Below are 21,714 nucleotides of genomic sequence, written 5' to 3'. Positions count from 1 at the left end.
CACGCCCAAAGGGGGTTTTGGACTCCTTTTTGTAAGTGAACTCCAGGCCTCTCCCTCCTTTAGACTTTGGGCTCCCCTTCCGCTTAAGGAAGCACTGCCATTGTTGAAAAGAAAAGGATGTCAAACACCTCAGTCATTCAGAAGCACAGCTTCCTCAGCTTTTCCCAGGATGTTGCCTAGAAAACCTTTATCTTTTGTCCCATCAGACATCTTCAAGCTCAGCATAGAATGGCTTGGCTAGTAAGCCTGGACAATTTCATTACATTTCAGGGCTTAAGCCAGAAAGTGAAGTACACAGGCTTTCTGAAATTTCTAAGTGGCATTTAAACAGTGATTCTATTAGGTTACAGTTTACAGGAAAAGACTGATGCCAGGGAAGGATTCTTGGCAGGTGTGTGTAGCTTGTTTTGTGGTGTGAGGAAAACAAGGTATATGGGGAAGACAGTGCAATAACATTAGCTACACTTACTCTAAGATAAATAGATTTTAGAGGGAATTTTGTCCATATCTGGAGTTTAATGTAATACAATGTCTCATGAGTACATTCAGTTGAGATCGCCCCTTTCCAATTATTCAGTTAGCCAAATTCTGCAGTCATATCATATTACAAACCCAACTGGTGAAAAAATAAAAATGCTGTGAATGTGGAGATAGTTCTGCTTAGAGGGTATTTATAAACAATGTCATAATCTTTTATAAAAAATAAAATAAAAAATCTTTTAAAAGATCAACTGGCCAGAAGCCACACACCTAGTGATGCTATCTTCCACATTTGCATTATTGTCTTCATTATAAAATGGAAGTGCTGCATCTAGCAGCCTAATGATATTCATATTATAAAGCTAAATAATCCCTAAAGGGGTGGTGGAATTCTAGGGTTTTGGTTTTTTTAGTAATAATAATGGCACCACATATGGAATGAATTAGCAGGTGTTTGGTTTGGTCTTAAGATAATAATCGCCAGTTACTGCTGAACTTACGTGTGATGGAGAGCACACCAACCACAGTGAGGGTCTCCTGAGCTTAGACATTCTCCACAAGTTGTGTACTGTTCACATGACTCAACGGGAACCTGGGATACCTAGGAAAAGACAGGGAATAAAGTAAGCATTCAGTACAATCTTACTCATTTTGTTTGCACAGCAAATCGAGGATGCAAGCCATGCATAGCTAAATTTTCTGTTCTGTGGTAAGCGTGTGCGGATTTTAATTAAGACCCACAACATTCCTGGAAAGAAAGGTAAAAAGTTTCTCTCTATCTCTCATTTCTGTAACTGCAATGATGGGGACAAGTGAAGCATAGAAAGGCAAATACAGGGTAAGCGCCAACAGTGGCTTCCTTTCAACTGTGGTTATCAAATTATGGACCGGCTTTGGACCAAATAACATTTTCTTCCTATGTATCTTTTCCTCTCTGGAGAGACTCTACCCATGCTTACACCTTGATGGTTTTAAGTGATAAGCAGTGTGTGGATATTATACCGCAAAATAAATAGTATAAACTCAATAGCTGAAACCAAATTCATCTCAGATTCTTCTAAAAATGAAATACTGTTTAATTTTCAACACAATTAAAGGTGGCCTCTGACATTTCTCTTATGATAGATAAGGCAGAAGCAGAGTGAAAGGAGAGGATGTTAGTAAGGGGCTCTTATTTATATTTTGAAAGTATGTCTGAAATGTGACGATGACTTATATGTATGTATGTATGTATGTATGTTTTTTTTTTCTAAAAAAAAAAAAAAAGTAAGGGGCCAGGTCTCAGTTTGTCAGCTATGGTTCATTGTTATTGTTGTGTGCCTTCAAGCCATTTCTAAAGTGAACATATCATGGGGTCTTCTGGGGCTGAGAGTGTGTGATTCACCCCTGGTTACCCAGTGCCTTTCCATAGCCTAGCAGGGAATCAAACCCTGATCTCTAAAATTTTAATCCAATGCTCAAACCCCAACAGCTATGGCTCTCAGCTATTTTGCACAGGCAGCTTATTTTAGATACACAACAGTACAGCATGACTCGTGGAACACAATAAATACCGTGTTTTACATTAGAGTCCACACACAGCCATATTGTGCTTTATTACAACCTGGAAATGGATTTAATTGGCACTGTTGTCATTTGACATACATAACATACTCAAGACTGCAAAATGTTTTATTGCGGCACAAAATTAAGTTAATAATAACAAATTGTCACTTGGTTGATTCCTGTTTTATGACATACCAATAAGATCTGGTGCAATCTACTGCTTTTTGTTGAATAGAACCCACTTGTGTGCAATCCCAGTGCCACAAGATATGACAGTAAGCACATCTGTTTCTGTATTACGTACAGATGTGAGGATTCATGCATGATTCACAATCAGAACAGATGAAATTTTGGAACAGTCCATTTTGATTGGCCAGAATGTTGCACTGTAGTCTTCTAGGTGAATACTTGAACTGTCCGGCAATGAAATATTAACAAAGCTGCACTGAACTGGAAATACAGACTGTGGTATTTTAATAACCTCACTGTTCCCTTTCTATAGTCTACTTAATCAACATTTATTTTTCATATACCATAAAATTATTTTTAAAAGGGTGCTGTAGCCTCAATTACAAACAATTCACATAATGACTTGAATTTTTTAAAAATCAGTACTTATGTAAGCCCTTTCCATTTAATGTCTGTGCCCAAGTGGGAACTAACAGTTGGGGTTTGCCCAATGTATTTTCAACTTGCAAAACATATTAGAACAGTAATGGAGAAAATGTAGTGTGAAGGCCACCTTTAACAATGGTATAGGTTATTTGGTATAGGGGGAGATCAGATGAGAACACTAAGTGTAGCTACATCATATGCATGTGTTCCAAGCAGGATCTTAGATGTATTGACATTTTAGCCATTCACTTTTTAAAAATATTCACAATGTTTTGACTTATTGGAAATGCCATATAATCCCTTAAAATGTTGAATGCATAGAATCATACGGTGGGTAGAGACCACAAGGACCATCCAGTCCAACCCCCCTGCCATGCAGAAATTCACAATCAAAGCAGCTCCAACAGATGGCCATCCAGCCTCTGCTTAAAGACCCCCCAAAGAAGAAGATGTCACCACACACTGAAGAAGTCTGTTCCATGGTCAAACAGCTCTGTCAGGATATTCCTCCTAATGTTAAGGTGGAATCTAATACCCTATAGCTTGCATCCATTGTTCTGTGTTCTAGTCTCTGGAGCAGCAGAAAACAAACTTGTTCCATCCTCAATGTGACATGCTGTACCTTCAAATACTTAAACAGGGCTATAATATCACCTCTTAACTGTATTTTTCCCAGGGTAAACATACCCAGCTTCCTAAGTCTTTCCTCATAAGGCATGGTTTCCAGGCTGTTCAACATTTTGGTAGCCCTCCTTTGGGCACGTTCCAATTTGTCAACATCCTTTTTGAATTGTGGTGCCTAGAACTGGACACAGTATTCCAGGTGAGGCCTGACCAAGGCAGAATAGAGTGATACTATTACGTCCTCAGGAAACTCCTATGAATAGATACCGCCTCTCCCATTGATTATTGTTACGTTGTTTGACCCTTGGGTCAGCTTTAACTTGTACGGTTTAAATTCTCTATTAGATTTAATACCTTTTTAAGGGGGTGAGGGTACTAGGGATTTGATATGTTTTGCATTTTTAACTTGTTAGCTGCTCCAATTGTTCTCAGAGGGGCAGGATACAAATAAATTATTATTATTATTATTATTATTATTATTATTTTATGTCCCTTGATCTAGACACTATACTTCTATTAATGCAGCTTGAGGTAAGGTATGTATTTTCTCAGACGTATCAGTAGGTACAAAATGCTACTTTCATCAAGGCTGTCCCATCCAAAATATTTCTCTGTATCCCTAGTAGACTGTGCTCAAAAAATTAGAAACATACAAGTACTAGACAAAAAACTGAGTGAATGGAAAGGGCTTTGAGCTACTGTAATGACTCTTTCAATGGTTTCCCATCCTGCCAGCTTGTTGCTTTTCAGACATCTTATTTACATAACTGTACCCATGTTACCCATCTTTTTAACTTCTTCTCCAGTTGAAGCAAAATAGGTCTTATTCCTATTTTGGTCAGGGATCTGTTACAATCTGGTTCTGGGGAGAATTTAAGCCACTCAACAGCTCACTGTGAAGAATTTGCCCACCATTTTGCTGATAATATCACTTGGATTTGCTCTGACTTAAGATGCCAGAGTTGATACAGTTTCGTTGGATGTAACCTTGGCTCCTGCTTGTCCAGTATTGATGGATACTTTTCAGTTTTTGCAGCCTGATAATGTGGACAGGATCCTTGGGGAGGTGAGAGCCACCATAGGTATTCTAGACCCTTGTCCTTCTTGGCTTATTAAACAGGCCAGAGGAGAACTGGTGGAATAGGTAAGGGAAGTGATTAATGCTGCTTTACAGCAAGACAGAGTTCCAACATGCCTAAAAGAGGCTGTGGTAAGACCTCTTTTGAAGAAAAAACAAACAAACCTTCCCTGGATCCTATTGTATTAGAGAATTACAGATCTGTCTTCAATCTTCCATTTCTGGGCAAGGTACTAGAGCATGTGGTGGCCTCTCAACTCCAGGTGTCCCTGGATGAGACGGATTATCTAGATAACCCTAGCTATGGGACAGAAACTGCTTTGGTCACCTTTGTGGATGACCTACACAGGGAACTGGACAGGGGGAGTGTGTCCTGTTGGTTCTACTGGATCTCTCAGTGGCTTTCGATACCATCAACCATTTTATCCTTCTGAGTTGCCTCTCTGGGATGGGGCTTGGAGGTACTGTTCTACAGTGTCTCCGTTCTTTCTTGGCGGGGCGCTCTCAGAGGGTGGTGCTGGGGGATGCCTGTTCGATTCCTTGGCCATTGGCCTGTGGAGCCCCTCAGGGCTCAGTCCTGTCCCCTGTCCTTTTTAACATCTACATGAAACTGCTGGGAGAGGTAATCCAGAGTTTTGGAGTAAAGTGTCACCTGTACGCTGATGATAACCAGCTCTATCACTCCTTTCCATCCAGTTTCAAGGAAACTGTTTCTGTTCTAAACCGGTGTCTGGCTGCTGAAATAGACTGGATGAGGCAAACAAATTAAAGCTTAATCCAGACAAGACAGAGGTGCTCCTGGGCAGTCAAAAGACAGACCCGAGAATAGGGATTCAGACTATGCTAGATGTGATTACACTCCCCCTGAAAAATCTGATTTGTAGTTTGGGGGTAATTTTGGATTCAGTACTGAGCCTGGAAGCCCACATATCAGCGGTGACCAGGAGTGCTTTCACACAGTTAAAACCTGTGCGCCAGCTCTACTCCTTCCTTGAGAAGTCAGATCTGGCCACGGTGGTACATGCCTTGGTTACATCTATCTGGATTACTTTAATGTGCTTTACATGGGGCTGCCTTTGAAAAGTGCTCAGAAACTTGTTGCAACAGCTCCATTGGCTGTCAGTCTGTTTCCAGACACAATCCACAGTGCTGGTTTTGATCTATAAAGCTTGGGTCCAGGCTGTTTGAAGGACTGTATCTCTCTGTATGAGCCCACCAGAGTAATGAGATCATTTGGAGAGGCCCTTCCCTCTGTCCCACCACCCTCTCAGGTGCATTTGGTGGGAACAAGTGAGAGGGCCTTCTCAGTGGCTGCTCCCAAGTTTGGAACCCCATCACCAGAGAAGCCAGGATGGCATCATCCTTACTATCCTTCTGACGCCAGGTAAAGACATTCCTATGAAGCTGAGAAGGACTTGGTTTTTAATGCTGGGCTATACAAATTTTAATGGTTTATATTTTAATATATTATACAATTGGCCCTTCTTATACACAGATTTTTTATACACGGATTCAAGCATCCATGGTTTGAAAATGTTCAAAAAAAGTATACATTTCAAATATCAAGCCTTGATTTTCCCTTTTTTATAAGGGACACCATTTTGCTATGTCATTATATTTAATGGGACTTGAGCATCCACAAATTTTGTTATACATGGGGGATTTTGGAACCAAAGCCCAGCATATAACAAGGGTGAGCTGTATTTTAATTTATAACTGTTTTAATCCTTAAAATTGGTTAACTGTTTTTTAATTTATATTTTAATATTTTGTATTGTTTTTAAATTGTATTGTTTTATACTTGTTTGCCGCCTTGAGTCCCTATATTGGGAGAAAGGTGGGATATAAGAAAATAAAACAATAACAATAATAATTCACAGACTAGTTCACGGCAGTTCAGACCCAACTGTTAAATATACATGGAAGACAGTTGCCCTTGAATTTAATTTTCCAAGTTTGTTCAAATGTCTGAAGATCACATATAGAAAGCAGATTTTTTTTTAGTTGTGGTAGTTCTGGCACTATATAATCAGCTATAATAAAAAAAGAAAAGGGGGAGAAAGTGGAGAGAACTGGAAGGAGAAAGCACCCCTGGGAATGGGATGAAAGTGATGAGAAAAAATAATGTTTTATGTCCATCCCATTCCCCAAAAAAGCTCTTCATGCTCTAGTAGTTCTGAGAAGAAATTTCTGGTTCCTGCTCCAGTTCACCTCCCCTCTACATAAGCACAAGTTGTTGTATCTATTACACTCACCAGTCAGCTCTCTTTCTCCCCTCCTAGCCAAGAGCAGTTCAAAAGCAAAGAATCCAGACTCTTTCTTTTCTCTTAATTTTTTTCTGGCCCTTGTGAGTGATGTCGGCAACTGGCTGAGAATTAAAACAACTGTCTGCATTGCATTTGCTCTGTCCGTCAAAACACTGCCCAGCTCTGAGCAGCTGGAGAGTCAGAAGCAGAAAGGAATCAGTGTGTCCTGAAACAAAGGCCACTTTCACGCCAAATACTGTTGATACAGTGAGAACTCAGTTCCTCTCTACATTTGAAACTAATAAGCCCCCTATTTTAAATTTTTGTTTTGTTTTGTTTCCTGGGCCCTACTTAACAGATTTTTTTTCTAGAGCCGGGTGAAATGTATGCTTTTCAGTGAGTTAACTCAAGAGGATCTGAAGGCTGACGTGCCCATTTATTTTATTTTAATTAAGTAATATCCCACCTTTCTCCCAGCATGAGACACAAGGTGGCTCACAATAATTTAAAACAAAGTAAAGTTAAAATCCTATTAATACAAAAGTTGGAAAAAACAATTAAATATTCTATTAAAAACAATTTTAAAAAATAAGGTTTTGTGGAACAGGTGTGTAAGTGTACTTATTGTAAGAGTGTTCACTGTATTCCAATCAAATGGTGTAAAATCACTCATTTAGGTGAAGTTATATTCTTATTCAACATCTGCGAACTGTGTAAACCCATGTCCATTGTGATAATACAGACTGGGATGATGGTGATTAAAGTATAGCCAATAGTATGACCTGAAAAGGGTGCATAAAAGAGCCAGAAAAAAAAAATCAAAATCCACAAAAAAGCAATAGTTTTATTGGCCAACCAAAATGCATCATACAAGTTTTGAAGCTCCACTGGCTTCTTCATCAGGCCTGATCTGAAAAATATACTAATAATTGACTAATTATGCAAATGAAACACTTATTTTTCCTGAAAAGGTAACTATTTGTTTTCATTTTAAATATTTTAAAATACAACATATTGACATGCCAATCAGCAGAGAATTTATGCATGCCCCTGAGTAGTGGATTTGAGTTGGGACAAGAGGAAAATGGGCAACTAAACTTATATCACATCTTTCTATTTCATGAAGCCGGTTACATCTATAAGTTTCACTTACCCCCCACATTTGAATTGTGGCAAATTCTGACAAAGGAATACCACCACTCAACATAAAGTTCTGACCCCCATCCCTAGTTGAACCATGTTGCTTGTTGTTGTAAAATGAAACTTGTTTTTTATGGAAATTTTCTGTCTGAAAGTCCACAATTAATATTAACTGGGCTATATTACAGGACCTTTGTAAGCCACTCTCTTCTCAGTTTCCCTGCACAACCTGTAATATGTAGATGATAACTGCAACAGCAGGACAACTGTATATGTTTAAAAAAGAAAAGAAAAATATCACAGTTTCTCACAAGATTTGAGTTTGAAAGACAAGCACTTGGTGCTTATCCAGTCACAGGTGTGTCAACATCACAGATTTCATAATTGCTTTCTATTATCACTTCTCTCTCTTTCTCTTTTTTATAAAACTTCAAAACAATTCAGGATGTTTCATCTCAAGACAATTGCACTGTGACTCTAAAATTGATTTCTCCCATCCCTGGCTTCACTGATTTTCTTTGCTATCAGTCCTCAGTGTTACTTTCCACATTGGATATGACAATAAAAGGCAGAAGTCACACACATACACAAACAGTGCCTTAACATTTTGTCTTGTGTCCCTCACGCTGTGAGGACTAGCTATTTGTGGTTGGTTAAACAAAACAATGCAAGAAAATTCAGAACCCAGGCCAACTAATGTTGTCAGGCTGCATCAGCACTACAGAAATAATCCAGTTTAACACTAACTGTCATGGCTCAATGCTGTGAAATTCTGGGAACTGTAGTTTTGTTTGACCTTTTTTGTCAGAGAGCTCTAGTATCACAGCAAACGACAATTCCCAGAATTCCAAATCACTGAGCCATGGCAGTGGTGTCAAACTGGATTATTTTTGCAGTGCAGATGCAACCAGCATTGCATCTCTCAAGTCTGGGCAATATGGCAATTCTATAACACAGGTACTAAGTAGGCTCACAGTCTATTCTCATACTGCTTTACTACATGTTGATGTATGCCTGATGTATGATAATGGCATCATTAGCAAGCAGTTCGTGGGCTTTAAAAAAAATAAATACCAGGCACAACTCCTCACACTATTTCTACAGTATGCTCCCCAAAGGATAGCTACCTTGGCTTTTAGTTCTTTGCCAGCATTCTTAGAGTTGTTTCCTTTGATGCACAACCAAAAATCCATCAGTGATACCTTTATTGGCCAACCAAAATGCACAATATACTTGTTGCAAGCTTTTGAAGCTCCATGGGCAAGTATATTGTGCATTTCGATTGGCCAATAAAAGTATCACTGATGGATTTTTGTTTGTATTTGTTAAATGGCCAGCACAACTACCCCTGAATGTTGCTTGTACAACACTTTAGTTCTTACCAGCATTACACTTAAAAAAAAAATACCAATATTTATCAATATCTAACACTTTCCCCTTGTCATTCTCCCTCTTGATGTAATCACATTTACAGGTCCAAAAGCTTCTCTGAAAACTCAATGGCACTTTGGTCTACAGTTGTTGCATTTGTTCTGTCTTGTTCTGTCTTGAGACTCTAGCTTGTCTTATATTTGATGTAGGTATGTCTACTTTCTCAGTTGTTTCATCCATCACTGGCTCAAGACTTTTAATGCTCCACATATCTCTTCTGCTCTTTCTGGAGACAGCTGCATCATCGCTCTGAAGCAAATATTATCTTGGGAACATATGTTGCTCAGTCACTTTTGCAGGTTTCTACACTCCATTTTGAGAGGGGATAGCTGGCACTTACTGCGATTTCATGAATCAACAGTGGTTTTTTCCCCTGTTTTTTTATTTCTGAATGTTTGACAATCAGTATGTGACTGTACCAATGCTTGTATTTTTGCACATATGTCTGGCCAATAAAACCCTTTCTAGAACTCTTTTTTACATAACTCAGTTCCTTGAAGACTGGTGTATATGACATTCAGCATTTATTAGCTTAGAGCACATCTTCTTATGATTCTTCAACTTAAAAAAGAAGAAGAACAAAACATGAAAATGAGTCCCTACAGTAAAAAAAAAAAAAAATCAGCTTTGTGGTTTGAATTAGTAGGAATATCCTCTGCAATTTTTCCACTTTGATATTGCAACTCCTACCAAACCACAGCCTTATCCAGTGCCATATCATTTCCACAGTTTCTGGAGGGACAGACATGTGGCCATGAGGAGTCTTTGGTAGCCTGGCAGCCACTACTTCAGAAAATGGGGGGAGGGTTAACTTTAACCTCAAGCATGAAAATCAGAGCAAGAAGGTTGGAGAGAGAATTCACACAGCCTTTCAAACAACACGGAATCATTTAGGGAGAAATGAGAGATATAAATTCAATACATAAAAATACAAATATTCTGGGCAGTAGCAGTAGTGGGTAGAGATCTCCCAGAAACAACTGTAATGACATTTTTACCAAACTCTTGTTAGCACTTCACACACACCCTTCCTGCATGCACAACCAGCTTCCTTGCTGATGAGGTGACCATATGACCATTTTGTGGTTGGGAGAGTACAGGATAGACTATGCAGTATCCACCTGTGTCTGTACAAATGGTCACATGAAGATAATGTCATTCCTCTTTCCCTTTGGAGGACTGCCAGAAGCTCTAGGAGGATGCCATCATCTTCATATGTTCAGCTGCAGAAACACAACTGGATGCTGCATGGTGGATTTCTCTGCCACCTCCCCCCCCCCCCCCCCCCAATACTAAATGGCCATTGGGGATAACTCAGGTTAGGGGCTAATGTTGTACAGGCAGAGTATTGCAAATTTTTGTACTGGATGCCTCCCATCCATAAAAGGAAATATGTAGGCATAATGTGATATTATACCTGCACATGTCAGTCACTAATAAAGCTGTGATCACTTACTTCAAACTCCCTTGTTCTTATGTCTCGGATCCAAATACTGTACAGCCTTATCTGGTTGGACAGGCTTGTCTACAAATCATCTGTTGGACTGAGCCATTTGGTACATTTTTCTACTTTGGTATATTATATTTAGTTTTTCAATTTCATTCACTTGCTTTTGAAGGTTAAGTCTCAGTGCCAATAGAATCTTCTGAGATGCTTGAATTACAAGGGCTAACTTTGGATTTATTTTTATAGATTATGGCAATAGAGTAAGCAACTGAGGTCTTGAAACACTCTTTGCAATGTGTATCATAATTTCATCAATCTTCTGAATCTCCATCTATTAAATCAGCTCTTTATAACAAATTTAAATTAGCCATGGTCCTTAGACCCAGTACACCTAATGCATCAAAATCCACAACTGGAGTCTCAACTCAGCTACCTTGGCTTTATACCAGCGGTTCATACTGTATATTCCATACACATGCAGTCTTTTCCAAGATTATGGCGGGTTATAGACCGCCGCTTTGAGGCGGTCTGCCGCCGCCGCCATTTGCTCCGTAAGGGAGCCGTCGCAGCCACACTGCGCGGCTCCCTTGCGGAGCAAAAAAGAAGCTCCAAAATGGAGCTTCTTTCTGCGGTGCCCTAATGATGTCGCGAGGCGCCGCTGGCGCACTCGCGACGTCATTAGCACCGCGACACGTTCGGACGCACAGCGTCCGATACTTAAAGATGGCGCCGGCCGTGTGGAACGGCCGGCACCATATTGTATGGACAGAGTCCGTATTAGAGCCAGGGGCGTCTAGAAGAGACGCCCCTTTTTTAAAATGGGACGTCCTGTGGACGTCCCAAGTGCCGGTCTGTAACCGGCCATAGTTACTAATCTGGTATTTGAATGTTTAAGTATTTCCATTTGAATGCTCTGTAAAATTTTAAAGACATTCCATAAGTTTCTGCCCTTAGTTTTAAAACACACTGTTCTGTCATCATTTACAAGAAGATTAACATACTGCTCATTGTCCACAGCTGAAAAACACAAGGTATCATTGGGTTTTATTTTTATAGTATATTAAAAATATTTCCTGTTTTGCTTTACAAAGTTCGGCAAAACAAAAATATTTGCCACATTTTTTGAATTTGTTTCGCTATATGTTTGCTAGTAACTTATGTGACAGTTCACTACACAAGTTATAGCAGGCCCTTTTTATAGCTTTGTGAATCTTTAACGGTAGAGCTCGGTTTACTCTATTGCCAGCACGATTTTCCCCCTTCTTAAAAGTCCTTTGATCTCCATTTGTTCTCCTGGTGCTTTATCCATTATTTGTTATAAATATTTCTGTACTGTTCTTCAATCATATTTCCAGTGTGATTTATGAAAAGAATATAAAATATAAATACAAAATGCTCCTGCTGCTATTCCTAAACATAATCTGAAGGCCAGAAAATCATAGAAGCTGTATAAATCCATAATCAAACCATAATCAAAATGACAATAATGTAGATGGGAGACAAACCTCTCCCAAAAAAACCTTCTGCTATTGAGAAGGTCTTCCTTTTCTTAACCAGTCCCCTCACCAGATGGAAAGGGCACCTGCAGGAAACCCTCCACTATACTATTTTAACCTGCAACTGTTTCATTGCTGCCATATTTTTCATAACTTTGTTCCTCTAAATGTCCAAGTTATCAGAAGTGATTATCTCCCTCTGTCTCTTTTCTTTCATGCTATTTGTGTTGATGGAATCTAAGGGGTGGAACAGAAGGGCAGGAAAAAGTGTCTTGAACCTACTTTTTCTGAAAGCTTTTTGAACACCCACTGACTGCACGGGCTGCACCCAAGGCGGCCCAAATGCACTTAACCTGATAACATGGTGGAGCATCATGCTGCACCACTGGTGGATTTTTTGTCACCCCCCCCATCCATGTGCACCGTCACACAAACACCCCCCCCCAGTGACCACCTGCTGCCTAGATGCCATCCTATTGGATGGCTACCCCTTTGATCAGCCACACAGTCACATCTGTGATCCTATATCGAGACAGGGAATCAGTGTGCCCAGAAAACACTGGCAAAACACAATCATGGAGATCCCCCCTCTACATGACCCTTCACCCCCTTTTACCCCATGCCCCCTCTTGAACTGTCTGGTTTGTGTATGTTGTAATTACATCCATTGGAGGGGTCACACTTTCACTTTTTAGCATTGCCACCCCGACCACTTGGATACACTGGCTCTGCCCTTTTTAAATGCAGACCTGCACTGGTGCATCCATATGCAGGGTTAGTCTTAGTGTTAGGGTTAGCATGGATCGCTCTGAACTGTTCTGGCATTGGGGCATTTATATGCAGGGTTGAAGGTGCACATTTTCTGGGCTAAGTCAGAATATCTTGGGTTCTTTTTGCTCTGGCTTTTAGCCCCAGGAGTTTCCACCCACTTTGGAATTGTGCGTCATCTAAATGCCACACCTTCAAAGTGGTTTGAAACCGCTGTATTTGGCCCATGTGTTTTACCTCTAAGATGGAAGCAGAGAATAGAAATCAGCAATACTACTGAATAATGATTGCCAAAACTCCTTTCTACTTTGTAAGGTGGTGAATATGACATCAGGCTGTTATGTGATTTTATTCCACAGGCATTTAAAAAACAACAACGGTGTGTGAGTTTGCATACAGAAACTTATTAATGGAATAGCAGCAGACTTTTCTCCGCTTGTATTACAAATACCAAGAAGCAGAATCTTGTACATGGCTGGCCACAGGATTCCTTAGATGCAGCATTGTTCAGACCATTCAGATGGGGAAGTAGGGACGTGATGATTGCCATTAGGGGGGGAAAGGTGATAGTTACCACATAATATCCCTGAAGGCTCTGTGGAATGCTTGACGGATTTTGGGGGGCTGTCACCAGTCAGCTACAAGAGGAGATCCTCATTCTCCCCCCTCCCTTGAAATACACAGTTGTTCTGTCAGCAACAATAAGCCCACTTTAGATTTGCTATTCTGTGACTGCAAATTATTTCTGATTTATGGCGACCCAAAGGCAATGCTATCAAAAGATTTTCGTGGCAAGATTTGTTAAGAGAGAGTTTGCCTTTGCCTTCCTCTGATGCTGAGAGTGTGTGACTTGCCCAGGGTGAACCAGTGGATTTCCATGGCTGAGTCGGGATTTGAACCCTGGTCTTCAGAATTATAGTCCAACTCTCAAACCACTACACCATCCTAGCTCTCCATAAACTATGATAGCACCATTAAAATATTTGCTCAGTTTCCTTACAAGAAAAAGAATGTATATAAAATTTCACCTATTTCATTTCTGCATACAAAAGCAAAAACAAAAAACAAATGTCAAAAGCTTTCTCCTACGGGACATGGTTATGAAAGGTTGTGCACATTTATTTATTTATTTTAATTTCAGGAGTTTTCACAGATATTTTTCAAAGGTTTTCACCATGAAATATATTTGGGGGCAAAACCAATTTTCTGCACACAATACAATTTGCACAAAATTTGTTTTGAGAACACATGTTTTTGCACCAAAACCCCATTTCTCTCCTATTATTCCTGTTGACAAAAATAGTGCTGGTCATCCTACTCTTACTCAAGGACAAAAAACCTTGTGGTTTTGAAAAAAAATTTTTTTAGTGGTTTCAACAGGGAAGAAAATAATTGTGAATACCGTGCATATCATATCTCAACTGAAACGTCATCCTATGTTGGGACTGATTTCTGCCTCACTCCTGATTCTCTCTTTAGAACTGTCTTCCTGCTAAGTACTATCTTAGAATGTAGGATGTAGTCAGTAGATAGCCAGAAAGAAACACATATGTCAAAGCACACTTCAGGCTACAGATCTCTGCAGAAACTGGAGTACATTAATAAAGAATTAGAGTGAAGAATATGACAGATAGTTTGGGGGGGAATGAGAAGAGAAACTAAACCTGCAATTCTACCTACATTTAATCAGGAATTAACTCCACCATATACCATACACATAAGTGGAGCTGTACATATATAGATCTATGAAAACTTAGTAGGGAGTGAGTTGCATTGCAATTCAAGTAAACATGTTTATTACTGGGATGTCAGACTTGTCTCATGGCAGCCTTTTCTTAATCTTTTATATGAGGAAAGTACAGAACTGATCTCAAAAGAATGAATAAAACAAGATAAGTAAGTTTGTGGAAACGTATAGAACCTTCTGCCAGATGGGCTTGGCTGTTGTAAACAACTGATCAATCTCAGGTCATTTTTTAAAAAGTAACTGACTCCTAAAAGTTTGGTGGCATAAAAAATAATTATACTTCCAAAAAGAGAAAAACAAAGCACATAGTTCAATGTCAGACCACTGCTGTATTTTCTTTTAAGTATATGGCTGTATTGTTGCAGTGTTTGGGTTTATAAGTCCTCAATTTCAAAGATAACATTCATCTAAAGGTCAAATAAATGGGGTAGTGGTGGTAGTGATGTTTTATAGCTATAACTGGAAAAGCCAAACTCTCCCCTTAAGTATTATTGTCCTTCCTTCCTCCCACATTCTGACCACAACACTGTCACTTTTCTCACATGCTATTTTATCTTCTTTGGCTGATGAAGAAGCCTGTGAAGCTTAAAAAGCTAGTATGATAAATTTTGTACCTTTTGGTTGTCCTAATAAAGATACCATTATAGAATAGATTTGGGATTTTCTTATTTTTAGACTAAAAATCAGTGCTTTGAACAAACATTTTCAACTATTAGGCACATTAGAATTGATATGGCTAGTATCATTAGCAACCTGCAAGTTTTGGCCAAACCCATTCATGAACTTGTGTGCATACATACAAGTATTTATTTGTGTGTGCATGTGTATAACTCTTCATTTAATTCACTGTGTGTTATTCTGTTTCAAGTGTACCATACGAAACCTCTAGATGGCTTCTGATGATTGCCATTTCTGGGTATGTTTACGATTTTCTTTACTCCCTTCTTCATTCTCTACTGACCCTTTTCCCCTTAGGAAATCTGATTATTGTGTTTGAAAAAAAACGTTGCAGTGGCCCAAGGGTTACAGATCAGGTGGGGTGGTGAAAGAGGTGGAATTTAGATCTGGAGATTTCCAAAAGAATGGAAAACAACCAGAAACAAAGAACTTAATCCCATCTCCAATCTGGAATCTGACTCCCTCCCTATGCCTCCTCAGAAAGAGTTTGGATTAGACACCTGTTTTTTACAAACACCATCTCTCTGAAAATGAACATATGCGTTGCAAAGAAAACTCCTAAATTTGACTATATAGGAAAGCACAGCTGTCCCTGCATATAAAATGTGTTGCCCTTACTCTTGGAAATTTTTACAGACCTTCAGAGCGAAGAAAGAAAGGTAGATCTATGATTCAAGCCACCCTCCCCTTCTTTCTGGAATTGTCACCCCTTGTGCTGTTCAATCTCTGCGTCGGAATTCCTGTCACTCGGCAACATCATGCTTGCTGACATCCTATGGTGTTTTAATTAAGACAATTGTCACGGGACACTATGCAAGATGTGAATATTTCTTTCTTCAGAAAGGCAGGAAAGCAAATGTCTGAGCCCATCACATGAAACGCCTGCCAGAGGCCACTGGAGGTTTTATAACTCTGGCTTTTTTGCATGATGAAACACTTTGCAGTCCTGTCACGCCTTTCATCAAGGATCTCAAAGCACAATAAATTAGATCTTGCAGTCCTTGCTGGGAGAATGTTCCCTGCACACCACTGCTGGACAATGCCATTTGACATAGTTACAGCTAGGATAGGGGTAGACAGGTTGTCCCAGTGTGGAACATAGCATTGAGACTGAATTAGTCAACATTACCTAATTCCCTTTTTGCAGAGTTTATGCACTCTTCATGGTGTGTTCAACCTTTTCTTTCCTGCACCTTCCTCCTTCTTTCCCCCTTTACTGGACAAATCACCAGCACAATAGTGAATACGAGTGATTTTTTAAAACTGAGTAACATCATTTGGTGAAGATAGGCCAATAAATGTTAATACAGTCAGCCCTTCTTATACATGGATTTCTTATACATGGATTCAAGCATCCACAGTTTGAAAATGTTAAAAAAAAGTGTAAATTTCAAATATCAAACCTTGATTTTCCATTTTTTATAAGGGACACCATTTTGCTATGTCATTATATTTAATGGGACTTGAGCATACACAGATTTTGTTATCCATGAGGGATCTTAGAACCAAACCCCAGCATATAACAAGGATCCACTGTATTAGCGCATAAAGTACAAGGTCTGGACTTTTAAGACTTTTGGAAGAGCGAGGCAACCTGCCTTGTTATTACATCTAGTTCTAGGTATGGGGTTGGTATCAGCATATGAAACTATGAAGACACCTTGTATTCTGAATATTTTCTGGTATAGTATTAAGAAACAGGCCTCTTCTATAGGTTCTGCCCAACCAGCAAGCACTGTGTTCTTATACAGCAGATTGTCTCTTGTCTTTTCTTGCCTTCTCTTCACCACAGTTTCTCTTTGTTCACCATCTCCTGCTACCCACATCTCATTTTATTTTATTATTTGTTGGATTTATATCACCCCCTCCCCCAGGGTACTGTCTCAGGGTGACTGTAAATTGCTTTTAAAATCTACCGAGGGGAAAGGATATATAGAAATATATGACTGAAATTGATTCATTTCACCAGCAAGGGAGCATTTCCCAGTCCATCCCTTTACTTTATTTGCAGTAGTGGGTTTTGCAATCCACAATACAAATATAGCATTTCCTAGTATTTTTATTCCATCACAAAATTTGGATGATTGAGGACAGAACTGCCACTGTATTTACATATTATCATTTAATTCTATCTCACCACTCATGGTTCTGAAACCCCAAAGGGAAAAATAGTTTGTGTGTTCTTGCTCTTTACAAAGCAGAATGGAAGCACGCTTATTTGTGTCTTCATTGTTTTTAAACTATTTGCATCCACTGTAATTATCATTCTGAGATCAAAGAAGTTTTGCATGTGAAATGCCACATGATGGAGAAAAACAACAACTGTGACTGAAATACAACTGTGGGACTGACTGTGGGACAAACGAAATGGATAATTGTTGACTTAAAGCAATGAAATTAGACAGACAAGGAAGGAATTGAATCAGTGTAAAATGGGGGGGGGGGGGGATCATGGGATGTAGAAACTGGCAGGAACCAAAATGAACTTGGAAGTGCAATCATGGCCAGTCTCTTCCACGTTTTTCCACGGGGATGTAGGGAAATCAGTTCTTGAGTGTAAACAGCAGTATTTCCCAAACTGTTTTACATCTAAACATCTTGGACAAGATCCTGCTTCAGGAGAGGCACATGTATCAGATAGCTATGTCTCTATAGCTATGCCTGCCAATGCTACTTCTAAAACCCACCATGCATGCAATGAACCCCACCCCAGCACAGTCATTTCCATTTTGTTGGAGTGTGTTGCTTACAAGTTGGGTTTGTGGGGAGGGGGGGTTGGTCACTGTGTGGTCAGAACAAAATGCCAACTTCTGCAATCACAAAGAGAGAGAGAGAGAGAGAGAGAGAGTTGTGATGGCATACTTCTGAGTCACACCATGATAATTCACTAATAGGATAATAGTGAATTATTATTATTATTATTATTATTATTATTATTATTATTATTATTTCATTGCAGAAGGTCAAAACAAAATCTTCTCAAGTTTAATTTATGATTATAGGGAGGTAGTCATGCTTCTTTCCCAAAAATCCTGACCATATGAAGTTTAATACATCAGAGGAATACTGGGTGTGACTGGTGAACATTAATGGCAGCATCTCTTTCTACTGTGTTCATCTCCCTGTGAATCTTGCTTATCCTTTTCAGGGGTAGAGATAACTTTAAAAGGCAAGAGATAATTAAGAGATAAGCAAGAAAGTGACAGGCCAACAAGAGAGGGGAAGGGAAAATTAAAAACTGAATCAACAAAACAACAGAGAGAGAGAGAGGCAGGTGAGCTCCAACTGCCTTCCTTGAAGAGGACCAGCCCTCCCTTCAGCCACCATCTTGAAGGGGAGAGAGGCAGGCGAGCTCCAACTGCCTTCCTCAAAGAGGACCAGCCCTCCCTTCAGCCACCATCTTGAAGGGGAGAGAGGCAGGCGAGCTCCACCAGGCCTGCCTGGAAGAAGCAGAGCCCTTCCTCCAGTCCATCTGCCTTGGTCCAGGCCTCAGAGGGAGAGAAGAATGCTGGACCTGATCCCCTGCCCCCTCACCATTCCCTTCTCCTTTTGTGTCGTGTCTTTTAGATTGTAAGCCTGCGGGCAGGGAACTGTCTAGTTAAAAATAATAATAAATGTAAGCCACCCTGATAGCCATTAGGGCTGAAGGGCGGGATATAAATACCTAAAATAATAATAATAACAGTTGATAAAAGATCAGAAGAGAAAATAAGAAAAACTACAGTCACTCCTCTGTTTCTGTGGACTTGAGATCTGTGTCCCTTGCATATACGTGAATGGGAAACGGAGGGGGAAACAAAGGGGTACACACCCATAGTGCACTCCCGCAGCCCCTGTGGAAGTGTGTCCTCATTCAAGCCAATGGGGCTTGAATATACACACATTTCCAGTTTTGCGGGTGATCCAGAATGGATCCACCATGAAAATGGAGGGGTGAGGGTAGCTGAGACTAGAAAAGCAAATAGCAAACTGTACTTGACAAACAATTCTTCTCCAGCTATAAACTCTGAAGCATTTGTGCAAATATCTTTTCCAGATATGTAACTGCTTGGGTCTCTGGCAGTCAGATATATTTTTGATACAGAGAGATAGTTTTATGGTAAGTGTAGGAAGAAGTCTCGTTGTTATGCTTGATGGAGTCATCTCATTAGTGTACCCATCTCTACCTGCTTCCGCCTGAAGTTTCCAAGCTCTCTAGCAGAGATGGACAACAGGAGACACCTGATCATGCAGCAAAAGCTGGGGCTAGAGAGGAAAAGATGCAGAAATAAAAAGAAAATTTCCATATGTATCTTCTGTCAAACCCCATTTTTATGCTGCAGTATGTACAGATAGACTCTCTCTCTCTCTTTCTCTCATACACACATGTGGTAACAGAGAAATTATTTTATTCTGGGGTTGGCCTCTATCTTTGCAAAGTAGCAGGGAAGCTGACTGACTGAGCCTCAGAAAATGAAAGGAGAGCGGCTGAGGAAAGGCAGAACATCCCCCTATGCAAACAGCTTGAAAGATACTAAACTGCTACAATAGTAGCATTTTGCTTTTCCATATGCCTCCTAATCCCAAGGTTTTTACCTGACACACAGACACAGTAGGATCTATTTCCAGGCTCATCCTCCTGTCTCAGTTAGCAGCTGCTCCAGTTATCAGTTATGTGATTACCACCATAAAATTGTGTAGTCCTGATGTAATGTATGGCCACACACTCTTTCATTGGTATTTTTCCTTCACTCCACCCACCAGCCCACTGTAGTCCTATACATCTTCCAGACTGCTCTGAGCAGCTCCATACATGGTGCCATTATGATTTATTTTTTCCAACACCTTCTGAAATAGCAGGGCAGGGCACATCCAAAAAATTTGCAGAGCCAATCCAGTCAACTGGCTCACCATTTCATGAAGTTTCAGGAGAAAACCCTCCCTACCATCCTTTGGTGTTTCCTGGCTTCTGGCAGGGGCCTAATGTGCCTTTTGGTTTAAAATTCATTTTAAATCTGTATGTAGAGAGATCTTATAACACCTTTGAGGCTAATTGAAAGAAAGAAATTGGCAGCATGAGCTTTCATAGACTTCAGTCTATTTCCTCAGATGCATTTGGACTACAAAATCTCTCTACATACTGATTCTACTGACTAACACAGCTATATCTTTGAATTCTATCATTTTAAATCTGTTTTAAAAGAACACTTTTTAGGCAGAAATTCTGTTGGTTAGTCCAAGTAGAATAGAACTAATGGACCAGCTATTCACTAGGGACTAAACACACATGTAAATCCATTTGATTCAATGGACCTAATCTAGTGGAGACTAACAATAGGTTTTAAGCCTCATTTTTTTAAAAAAGGTACACCATTTTGGGAACCCTGGTAAACAGAAAAGCAGTATTTTAAAATACAAAATGCTTTCAATGGAAAATAAATAAATAAATAATCTAAACTGTCTTGCAGAATCTTTAAATAACTCAAGCACTGTGACATAGAGGAGGAGAGAAATTTTTTGTTGTTGCAGAGGTTAGGACCAGGTCTAATGATATGAAGCTGCAAGAGGGTACATTTTTATTTGACATTAGAAGGAATTTCTTGACAATAAGAACAGTTTGGCAATGGAACCAGTGGTGTTACTGGGGGGGTGCAGACAGCACTGGATGACACCCCAGAGGGGGGTGACATCCTGTTGGGCCCTCTACCCTGTCCTTCCTTGTCATGGCTCAGTTTTCCTCAAGAGAACTGATTGGGCTGCGGCAAGGAGCTGGGCTCAGTCCCACGCTGCCTTGTCACAGCCTGGTTCTCCCCTGAGGAAAACTGAGGTGTGGCAAGGAGGTGCAGGGGTTGCGTGCGCTCATGCTGGCTCCTTCATGCAGTCTGGTTCTCCCAAGGAAAACCGAGCCATGGCAAGGAGGGATGGGGGCACATGCTTGGCCTGGCTCCTTGCCGTGGCCCGGCTCTCCTGAGGAAAACCAAGCCATCGCAAGGAGGGGTGGGTGCGTGCACCCATGTGCTTACCCTGGCTCAGCCTGCCCTCACCTCCTTGTGGAAGCCTTGCCCATTCCGGTTCTGAAGCTCCACCCCTGACCAGTAACCCTATCCCCCACATGAGGTGACACCACAGTCAAGGATGCCACTGAATGGAGTGGCAAGACTAGAGAGGTGATGTGGTCACCTTCTTTGGAAATCTTCAGAAAAAGAATGGAGAGCTTCTTGCTTGTGATGCTCTAGTTTAGCAATTCTCAAGGTGGGTGGTATGCCTCCCCTGGGGCAGTGGAAAGATCCAGAGGGTGGTGAGGAAAAAGGGATGTTAGGGGGCAGTGAAGAAAGGAGGTTGACAGGTACCAGTGTGGGTGAGAGGCTTCTCAGTCTCTGCTCAGTCAGCTGCTCGGTTACTGCTCTTGAAGTGACCAGTGCCTGATTGCTGCTCCTTTG

The 21,714-nt window shown here is 40.3% G+C and overlaps 1 protein-coding gene across 2 annotated transcripts in view; it reads right to left on the bottom strand.

Moving 5' to 3' along the window:
• Nucleotides 1-21,714, bottom strand: part of PLXNA2 (plexin A2) — a 586,503-nt gene that overhangs the window by 241,521 nt on the left and 323,268 nt on the right. For both annotated transcript variants that reach the window (XM_089514441.1, XM_089514442.1), the window contains one exon: nucleotides 981-1,081. In XM_089514441.1, coding sequence (XP_089370567.1) covers nucleotides 981-1,081 — 101 coding nt within the window. The remainder of the gene's footprint in view (nucleotides 1-980; nucleotides 1,082-21,714) is intronic.

Source organism: Sceloporus occidentalis, unplaced genomic scaffold (genome assembly GCF_023333645.1).
Source record: "Sceloporus occidentalis isolate IW3139 unplaced genomic scaffold, rSceOcc1.0.p SCAF_3, whole genome shotgun sequence".
NCBI lineage: Eukaryota > Metazoa > Chordata > Lepidosauria > Squamata > Phrynosomatidae > Sceloporus > Sceloporus occidentalis.
This window is presented reverse-complemented; position numbering and strand designations above follow the sequence as displayed.